The sequence below is a fragment of the Terrapene carolina genome, unplaced genomic scaffold, assembly GCF_002925995.2.
Source record: "Terrapene carolina triunguis isolate 2854851 unplaced genomic scaffold, T_m_triunguis-2.0 Scaffold1125, whole genome shotgun sequence".
NCBI lineage: Eukaryota > Metazoa > Chordata > Testudines > Emydidae > Terrapene > Terrapene triunguis.
Genome location: NW_020665476.1, coordinates 11,088 through 21,812, shown reverse-complemented (window position 1 = coordinate 21,812; position 10,725 = coordinate 11,088). Strand labels below are relative to the sequence as shown.

The following is a 10,725-nucleotide window of genomic DNA, read 5'->3' as shown; positions in this document are numbered from 1 at the left end:
GACAGCTATCTGAATCAGTGGCCTGGTATTTAGCAACAGGGTGTGAGGCAAGAGAGGAAGAATTTGGCCCAACCTTTTCTTTAGTCCTGCATAGTCCCAGAAGACCTCTTCGGCTGCAATGTAGTATCTTCTCATGTTCCCTCTGTTGTGTAGATGATGCACAGCAATGTCATCAGGGTTACGGACATTATTAATGTTGAATCTGGGGTCCCTTGTATATTGGTCATCTGCAATTTCCAAACGGTCAGAGCCTCCTGGAACATGCTCCTTGGAGTCCCTATTCCCACTGGGAAGCCCTATGATGACTGGCTTAAATTGTCTTGGGGTCAGCGTGTAGTTAGCCCTGCTTGGCAAAACCGGGAGGTTGGCCTCACTGGGCAATGCTGTATTGTTGGTCTCACAAAGGGACACTATGTGGTTGGCCTCACTGGACAATAATGTGCAGTTATGCTCTCCAGGTATCTTTGGGGGTCTCACACCTCTGGGTGTCAATGAGAGACTACTATACTTTTGATTATTCTTTTTCCTCCTTCGGGTCTTGATGAGAGTCACAGATTTACTCAAGGTGCCATTCACATTTCTCTCTTCCCCTTTCAGCATTGGATGCTTGCTGCTTACTTTCCAATGACCCTCTGTAAACTGAGAGTAGCCTTTGAATTTTCCTTGCTTCTTCTTATTCAGGGATACACTCTCTCTTGTAGGCATTGTAGCATTTCTGGAACGATTCTGTAATTTATCAGTAGCCTGAGCTGAATTTGTCTCCATCCCATAACTCTCCTTCCCAGAGGCCAAATTCCTTTTCTCATTCATAATTTTAGATGGAGACTTCATACCTCTTGGCGACAGCTTTCCTAGCATGTCCTTTGCCACCACTGGGCTGCGAGTAGAAATTAAGATATCCGATGCATAATCTAGAGTAAAATTTCTTTCTTGTTTATCTTTGGGTAGTTCTAAGTCAGAAAGATTGAACATGTTTAACTCATTGTTTTCTGCCCTGTGTCCCACAGCAAAAGTTAAGTTATCTGTATGTTTGGGAAATTCAGCATTTTCTTTCTTGGTTTCCTCCTCCTCTTCCTCCTCCTCCTCCAAGCCCTGGTCTTCAACATATTCATTTGGAAGTTGGTCAGTCCCTAATATATCTGAACTGGAGATATTCTCTGCATGGTGAGCAGAAAGAGATGATCTGTCTGAATTGGTGTTGCCAAGAGAGGAAAGACTTTTATTTTGCTGTATACAATTGAAGAGGGCTTGCATCTTTTTAACGGCGTAAAACTTAGTCTCCAGCAGGTCTCGCCTTTCCCTCTTTCTACTGAAATTGTATTCTCCTCCTGAACTTTCCTCTTGCGGTTCCTCTGAATAGAGTGTTGCAAAGGAGGACTTCATTCTGTCCCCTCTGTCAGGTAACAGTTCTGCTGCATCTTTTGTTTGGGCTTCTTCCCTGGTCCTCAGTAGTTCACCTGCAAATGTTTTCTCATAATTTCCTGACATCTGACTCTGATTTGCTTCATAGTCACTTTGGTTTCCAGCTTCAGATGCCAAGTCAGGACTTACTGTTGTGGTGACTGGCAGTGAATGTTCTTCTGCTGCCACTGTGTAATTTTTATGGAGGACCCCAGCCTTGGTTGGGAGAGGAGCAGTGCTTTGCGTTTCCCAGAGCACATCAGTGTCCAAGGTATCACTGTTCTCCATGAATGGCGGATCTGAGCCAGCAGCCACATCAGCACTTTTAGTGCTGATGCCAAAGTTCTCATCTATGGCCAGAGCAGTAAGATTCTGGATTTCTTCCTGGACCATTGATTTCTTCCCAAATGTCCGAAGTCCCAAACTTGAGGCCAGAAAAGCTTGGTAATCAAAATCATCAGAAGACTGCTGTTTTTTTTCTGATGTTTCTCCTGTTTCTCCTCCAGTTTGGGGTGAGGTGACAGGCACATTTTTAAAAGTCTTCTCAGAGGAGAAATGTATGATTTTGTACGAGTCATCCTCATCAGAATAATAATCTACATCTTTTTCACATTGGGCATCTCTAAACCTCAGCCTCATGCCATGGCTCATCTCAGGGGAACCCCAGGATGCAAAAAGCCACGTACCTGCAATTGAAAAAAAAAAATACTACATATTATTTGTAGAGCTTGACCCCCACCTGTCATGTCCCGTCTAGATTGTAAACTCTCTAGGTCAGGGGCTGTCTTCTGTGTTATTAGTCTGTACAGCACCCCACAATATTGCTCTGGTCCTTGATTGAGATTCCTAGGCATAACCGTAGCAATAAATCATGAATACTGAATACAACTGACCCATAAAGCTCAAAAACAGATCTGGATCTCAACTTCCCTAAAGTTTAGGGTTATTTGGTTTCCGGTGTTTGGTACAACCCATGATATAAAGGGAGATAAGAGACCAAAACTAGATGGAAACAAGAGGTCAGTTGTGAAGTTTAGATAGGGATCCAAACTTTGCAAAGTTTGAACTGTGAGTTTGGGTTATGTCTCTTGTGTTATGTGTATAAACCTAAGGATGAGAGAATACTGATCATGATAAAAATCCTCACAGGCATTTTAAATCATTTCAAAATCAGATAGGTTACCATAATTTAAAACCCTCTGGAGGGTGAAGGTCTTTAATAGGACAGTGAAATTCCACATTTGGACCTCTAGATTGGCCTACATGAGAATAAATGGGCACAGCGCATCAATTGACTCCAGGCTCTTTGCATTTCATGGCATGTCCCAGAATAAAACATGGGAGAGAGGGACAAAAATGGCTTTTACCTGAAAAAGATGCCAGATGTAATTTTCTACCTCCTCTATATTTTAAGTGACAGAATTGCATTGCTTTACTTACATTATTTCCAAAGTCAACAATAATGAACACATTTTACAAGAACTGGAAAAGAAGGTCTAGGGAGGGAAGGAGGTGATCACATACTAAAACCAAACAATAATGACGGAGAAGTACAAAAGTACGACTTTGGAGATTTCTGTTAAGTCTGATGGAGGTTTCCAGCTTCATGTAAACATTTTCCTTTAAAAAAAAAAAAGTAACCATAATGCATAATTAGCCTGGGGAATTCACTGCCAGAAGGTATCACTAGAGCCAAGAAGTTAGCAGAGAACTAGCCATTTATATGGACAAGGAGAACATTCACAGGTACTTTAAACAGGATAAATAATTAAGGGATCCAAACCCTTCTACTTCAAGGCATCAAGCCTGCTGGTTTAGATGTGGACATTTTTCCATTTCTATAGATTTTTACAAGAACTTCAATACAGTGCCTCAAATGACAGTTATACAACTAGTCCCACAGTAAGGATTTTTTTGGGGAGTGCTCAAAAGCAAATCAGAATCATCAGTAAGTATAGCATATGCACTGCTGTGTCACGTGCAGCCAGCATACATATACCCCATGTATATCAATCACTCTTGCTGTAATCTAGGGAAAGATTTAGATGGGCTGAAATTTTGTATGCAATTTATACAAACCTTTTCTATTTTTATGAGTCCTTATGGACTCTAGCTATGAAATCTCTTAGCAGATCATTAAACAAACACAGCAGTCCTGCCACGTACCAGCGTTGTCCATTTCTACAGTGACCGATTCTCCACTCATGGGAAAAAGATTCAGTACATCTTCATACTTCCCTCGAGTCAAAAAAGTGTGACCAGAAAAGCGTATGGACACTATCTCATCCTGGGTGCCAATACTGGAGACGTGCCACTGCACAATGTCGTCATGGCAAAATCTAAGGATTTCAGTTCTGTCAGACATGTAGCCATTTATTGCTAAAACAAAGCACAAGATATGATATTACTGCACCTTAAAGCCTCACCAGCATGCAAGACGGTAAGCTAAATTCATGCCTTCAATGGAGTGACATCAGGGATGGAACAGACACAACTTTGTATCCAGACGGAAAGATTATTGGAACTCTAATGAAATTGGGCTGCAATCCAGTCACCTTCATTTGAAGGGACACCATTAGGTTTAAAAAAATCACAAATTAAAATAACATGCCCTTACCTCTGTTCCTAGTCACCCTATATTGGATTCAGGGTGAAAGAATTCAAATATATATTTTAAAAATTGTTTATTTTGTACATTTCTCTCAGCTAGCTAGGGTGAAAATAGACTACGAGTCAATTTCACTTGTGTTTACTTTTCACTTTTGGGTTCTGCATTACTCACTGTATAACACAGGCCTGTGGGTGACCTGGGCCAGGTACACTGGGGAGGGTGAGAAATGGGCTCCCAGTGCTTGTGCAATCAGTCACCAACCAGTGTGGGAGGGCATATGCCTTCAGGACACATGCTCAGATTCACAAGCTAGAGTCAAACACTGGAAGAAACCCCAGAGGCTAGCATTGGGGGGAGGGATAGCTCAGTGGTTTGAGCATTGGCCTGCTAAACCCAGGGTTGTGAGTTCAATCCTTGAGGGGGCCCACTTAGGGACCTGGGGCAAAATCAATACTTGGTCCTGCTAGTGAAGGCAGGGGGCTGGACTCGATGACCTTTCAGGGTCCCTTCCAGTTCTAGGAGATATCTCCATATGTGTATTACCAGCAGTTTCTCTGGCTGCTCTGCTATCCTGTGTGTTACTGGACCACATGCTCCCTCCTGATTCCCTTGTGCTGTGGTTCTGAGGAGGCAGCTTTTCAGAACTACATGCACTGAGGTCCCAGACAGGGCTGAGCAGCCAGGCTCCCCTCCCCACTGTCAAGTTAACAGATTCATTAACACTTACCAATTGCTTAGTGCCATGCTAATAGCTACAGCTTGCTCCAAACCCAAAAGGCATGCAGTACGAGGCATGCAGCTGCTTGGCTGACTTCTGGACTCTTCCCAACTTCCCTCCTGATTCCTTCCCCCATCCACCCCAGGGCAAACAGGTGCAGCATCACAGATTGTTCCTTGTCACCACCCCAGGAACCCTGCCAGCCCCTGCCCACTATAACCACTCACCCCCAGTATCCATTCCCCTCTGCCAGGCTCTACGCAGACATTTACCAGAACCCCACCCCCTCACCCAGGTACTCTAGCTCTCTGTCTCCCACAGTCACTGATACCTCCACCCCCCACCTCCAGGTGCTACCTCAATGGACTGCAGTTGGTGGCCCAGAAGCCCATGCAGGGCTGCTGAGACCACTCTCACTTCCCCTTCTCAGTTTACATGTGCCTGGCTCATGATGAGCTTGTTTGTGCCTAAGTTGCCCTAATCATGCCCTATGAAATTCTGGAAATAGCAGATCCTTGAAGCCAGAACCAGAACTCTGCTCATTCGTGCTTTCAGCACACATTCGTCCTTCAGCACACAATCTCAGGGGCCAGTTTCTGCCACTTGGGAAATTCCCATGCCTGCCTTGCACTTCAGAATAAGCACCCATCTGGGTACTTGTGCTTACATGAGCTTTTGCAAACTTGGGCTTAGTTTCCCACTCACTGTGCATTACGTTAGACCTGTAGAACTTGGGATCATCCCTTTTAACGCTGGAGGGGTTGCTGCAGTACTGCTTGATGTTATCCTCTAAGTACCAACTCTTGTTTTCATCAAACACGGCAAACACGGCCTGCTGCTCTACATCTGCCTTTTTCTGAAAAAGACAGCAGACACGGCAGGGTAAGTTTTGCGAGCAGCTAATTGATACATAGTGGGGTATATTAAGGGCCTAATCTTGCCATCCCTCCAGAGGCAAACTTTCCATTCAAGTGAACAGAAGCACAGTCCAGTGGTTAGAGCAAGGGACTGGGCTTCCGGACTCCTGGGTTCCATTCCTACCTCTGCAACTGACTCACTGGGTGACACTGGACCAGCTACTAGCATGGCTGCTATGAACTGGGCTCCCCTTAGTGGACCACTTGTTGCTGTATGTGCAGGCGCTTTAGTCACTGCTTCCACTCACTAGTGGGTGGTGTCTGAGCCACTGCCAAAGTAGATTCCTTCCTTTGGCCCCATGGAGGGGAAGTGGAAGAACTCTCCCAGCAACCCCCTTGCAATGCTTCTGGATCCCCAAAGTTTGGGGTTTCAGACCTGGGTTAAACCTATGATAGATTGGGGTCAGAACTTCCTCCCTTTCTCCCTGCATACCTTCAAACTTTGGGGAAGTTTAGGGTGGTGTCTAGAACCAGGATTTTGCAATTTCTTGTCTTGGCAAACAAAGCACCATGAAAGAAATCACTAGCAGCCTGATCTTTCTAACTGAAAGCCCCAACGAGCACACTAAATGTGGGGCCAAATATGCCAGCAGGCAGCTAAAAGCTATCACTGCAAGCAGCCCTTATAGAAAAGTCCTATCGAATTTAATAGAAAACAATCCCCTTATTTTAGGGTTTTTGACTCATCCTATAGAATTTAATGTCCCAACTAGTGAGTTCTGTAGGGTGGTTCAAAGAACTTCTCCAAAGGATCTCATACCGCATTACATTCTACAGGTTTTTAGACTGACTTCTACAGAAGCCTAGTGACCCGATCCCAGTTCAGTTCTAGAGGCCTTTTCTCTAAGTTCAAACACCACACTCAGACAGGAGCCCCGCCCCCCTCAGAAGTTGTAGAACATGATCATACCTGCACACCCCTCTTGTCCAGTGCTTCACTTTTACAAATCAGAAGTGGGCCAATCAGTCCAGAGGCTATATCCCTGGTTACATCTACAGCACTATGATATAATCTCGTTAGACACTGGGCATCCTGTGCAGTGGGCTGATCGGTGTCCACGATGCTCCATTTATACGTGTAGGTTTCCCCTGGTTGAACGGCTTTACTCAGAGTGCTGTTGTCTGAAGGAGAAATAAAAAGAGAGAAACATTATTAGGAGTTACAAACTACAGCCAGATTCATGGCTGGTGTAAACTGGCATAGCTCCAATGAAGTCAGTGCACCTTCAGGGACTTGAAGTCCAATATGTACTTTGGGCAGATCTACACTTCTAAAACAACTGAGTACAGGGACCTAGATACAGCATAGTTGTCCCATGTGGCTTACAACAGAGTTCTTTCTGCACTGCAAACAGGGAGCTTAACTATGCTCTGTTATTAAGTTAAAGCCTTGGACCGGCCAAAGCTTTAGCACAGCCTGGAGACATGCTTCATGTCCACTGCAGAACGCAAAACGTGTTGTCACTGCGTTTTCTGACTGCTAAGCTCCCATGTGCTAAATGGGAATTATAACACTTAATTTAGAGACTTGTCATGAAGCTAAATGAATCATGCGTGTAAATCGCTTTGAGATCCATGGATGAAAGGCACTACAGAAGGACCAAAAAACCTGTTGAACAAGGACTGTTCATATCTGGGGCAGAAAATTCTATATTTTAATTCTGACATTTTGAGGTGACAGTGAACTGCACATTGGTGGGGAGGCAGATTCAGAAGGAATGGCCTTGGCTCTAGCATACGTCCTAGCTAGAGCCAGCTCCATTCTATTTCTACAACAAACCTGCTACTCACTACATTCTTCCTATACCAAACCATCACCCATAAAACAGCATCTAATCAGTTGAAGTTAATGCTGCAGAAATAGAATCAAAGGACTGGAAAGGACCTCGAGAGGTCATCTAGTCCAGCCCCCTGTACTCATGAAAAGGACTAAGTAATATCTAGACCATTCCTGACAGGTGTTTATCAAACCGGCTCTTAAAAATCTCCAACGAAGGAGATTCCACAACCTCCCTGGGCAGTTTATTCCAGGGTTTAACCACCCTGACAGTTTGGAAATTTTTCCTAATGTCCAACCTAAACCTCCCTTGCTCCAATTTAAGCCCATTGCTTCTTGTCCTCTCCTAAGAGGTTAAGGAGAAGAAATTACCTCCCTCCTCCTTGTAACAACCTTTTATGTACTTGAAAACTTATGTCCCCTCCTCAGTCTTCTCTTCTCCAGACTAAACAAACCCAATTTTTTCAATCTTCCCTCAAAGGTCACGTTTTCTAGACCTTTAGTCATTTCTGTTGCTCTTCTATGGACTTTCTCCAATTTGTCCACATCTTTTCTGAAATGTGGCGCCCAGATCTAGACACAATACTCCAGTTGAGGCCTAATCAGCACACAGTAGAGCAGAAAAATTACTTCTTGTGTTTTGCTTACAACACTCCTGCTAATACATGCCAGAATGATGTTTGCCTTCTTTTGCAACAGTGTTATACGGTTGACTAATATTTAGCTTGGACTGGGGGTCACAGTGAATCACCTTTCCGCAGTACTCCTTCCTAGGCAGTCATTTCCCATTTTGTGTTTGCACAAGTGATTATTCCTTTTTAAGTGGAGTACTTTGCATTTGTCCTTATTGAATTTCATTCTAGTTACTTCAGACCATTTCTCCAGTTTGTCCAGATTATTTTGAATTTTAATCCTATCCTCTAAAGCACTTGCAACCCCTCCCAGCTTCGTATCAGCCACAAACTTTATAAATATACTCTCTCTGCCATTATCTAAATCACTGATGAAGATATTGAATAGAACCAGACCCCACTTGATACACCCTTCCATCTTGACTGCAAACCACTGTGAATGCTGCTTGCTTTCTGACTCATACAAACAAGTGCAATCACATCTTTCCGGTCTTTGAACAAATCCACTGACTCCCCCATTCTTTCCAGGAATCAGGAAATAAAATGTCCCCTCTTCCTTCTTTAAAGCCTTCCATGGACTGGCTACAGCTTATTTCATAGCCCTTAACTTCTGTGTAGTCTCTCGTTTGCTCGCCCAGCACGAGCAGCCTCACTATCCAAGATTGTGGATACACAGTCTTGCCACTGTTGATGACTTTTCCTGCTGCTACTTCTGCTCTTTCTGTATCTCTCAGCTCCATCTCATTTCAGATCACAGCAGAAAACATTTCTCTTTTTCTCTTAGCTATGCTTCTTAATATTTTCTAATATTTCTTCTCCTCCGTTACTATTTAACCATGCAAAGAATATGAAGATATAGTGTACTTCAACTTTCAGAAAGCCTTTGACAAGTCCCTAACCAAAGGCAAAGTAAGCAGTCGTGGGATAAGAGGGAAGGTCCTCTCCTAGATCAGTAACTAATTAAAAGATAGGAAATACAGGGTAGGGATAAAGGGTCTGTTTTCACAGCAGAGAAAGGTAAATAGCGGGTTCCCGCAAGGATCTGTATTGGGAAATGTGTTCAACTTTTCATAAATGATCTGGAAAAGGGGGTGAACAGAAAGGTGGCAAAATTTGCAGCTATACAAAAGCACTCAAATCAGTTAAGTACAAAACTGACTGTGAATAGTGATAAAGGGATCTCACTAAACTGGGTGACTGGGCAACAAAATGGCAGATTAAGTTCAATGTTGATAAATACAAAATAATACACATCGGAAAAAATAATCCCAACTATATATACACAAAATGATGGGGTCTAAATTAGCTGTTACCACTTCAGAAAGATCTTGGAGGCAACATGGATAGTTCTCTGAAAACATCCGCTCAATGTGCAGCAGCAGTCAAAAAAGCGAACAGAATGTTAGGAACCATTAGGAAAGGGATAGATATTAAAACAGAAAATATCATACTGCCACTATATAAATCCGTGATACACCCATATCTTGAACTGTGCAGTTCTGGTCACCTTGTCTCAAAAAAGATCTCTCAGAATTGGAACAGGTGGAGAGAACAGCAACAAAAATGATGAGGGTTATGGAACAGCTTCCGAATGAGCAGAGATTAAAAAGACTGGGACTGTTCAGTTTAGAAAAGGGACAACTAAGGGTAGGTCTATACTTACCTCCGGGTCTGGTGGTAAGCAATCGATCTTCTGGGATCGATCCCGGAAGTGCTCGCTGTCGACGCCAGTTCTCCTGCTCTGCGAGAGGAGTACGTGGAGTCGACGGGGGAGCCTGCCTGCCGCATCTGGACCCGCGGTAAGTTCGAACTAAGGTACTTCGACTTCAGCTACGTTCTTCACGTAGCTGAAGTTGCGTATCTTAGTTCGAAGTGGGGGGTTAGTGTGGACCAGGCCTAAGGGGGGAATATGATAGAAGTCTATAAAATCATGCATGGTGAGGAGAAAGTGAAGCGGGAAGTGTTATTTATCCCTTCACATAACACAAGAACTAATGATCACCTGATGAAATTAATAGGCAGCAGGTGTAAAACAAAAGTAAGGAAGTACTTCTTTGCCCAATGCACAGTCAACCTGTGGAACTCAATGTCAGGGGATGTTACAAAGGCCAGAAGTATAACTGGGCTCAAAAAATAAATTAGATAAGAATATGGAGGACAGGTCCATCGATGGCTATTAGCCAAAATGGTCAGGGTCCCAACCCCATGCTCCAACTACCAGAAGCTGGAACTGTACGACAGGGGATGGATCACTGGAAATTGCCCTATTCTGTTCATTCCCTCTGAAGCATCTGGTACCGGCCACTGTCAGACAGGATACGAAGCTAGATGGACCATTGGTCTGACCCAGTATGGCTGTTCTTATGTTATGTTGGGTGAGATCCTTGGCTGGTGTAAACTGACATTAGCTCATTGAAGTCGAGGAACACGTCCACACAGGTTTTTTTTAAATAATAGTGGTGCTTAGCATATTTACATTTTATTTTTCATCTGTAGATCTCAAAGCACTTTACAAAAGTGGGCATTTAACATAATCCCCATTTTACCGATGGGGAAAGTGAGGCACGGAGAAGAGATGCAACTTACCCAAAATCACGCAGCAGGTCAGTGGCACAGCTGGGAACAAAACCCAGGTCTCCCACTCCTGTGCCCTAATCAATTACATGACC

General features: G+C 43.7%; 1 protein-coding gene across 1 annotated transcript in view; it reads right to left on the bottom strand.

Annotated features, from left to right (window-relative positions):
• Window positions 1-73: 73 nt before the first annotated feature.
• LOC112125136 (coagulation factor V-like) overlaps window positions 74-10,725 on the bottom strand; it is a gene marked incomplete at both ends in the record, with an annotated part of 21,735 nt that continues 11,083 nt past the window's right edge. Inside the window, 5 exons of the mRNA XM_026661404.1 lie at window positions 74-2,087; window positions 3,568-3,780; window positions 5,436-5,586; window positions 6,558-6,769; window positions 8,884-8,950. Of these exons, the coding sequence (XP_026517189.1) occupies window positions 74-2,087; window positions 3,568-3,780; window positions 5,436-5,586; window positions 6,558-6,769; window positions 8,884-8,950 (2,657 nt within the window). The remainder of the gene's footprint in view (window positions 2,088-3,567; window positions 3,781-5,435; window positions 5,587-6,557; window positions 6,770-8,883; window positions 8,951-10,725) is intronic.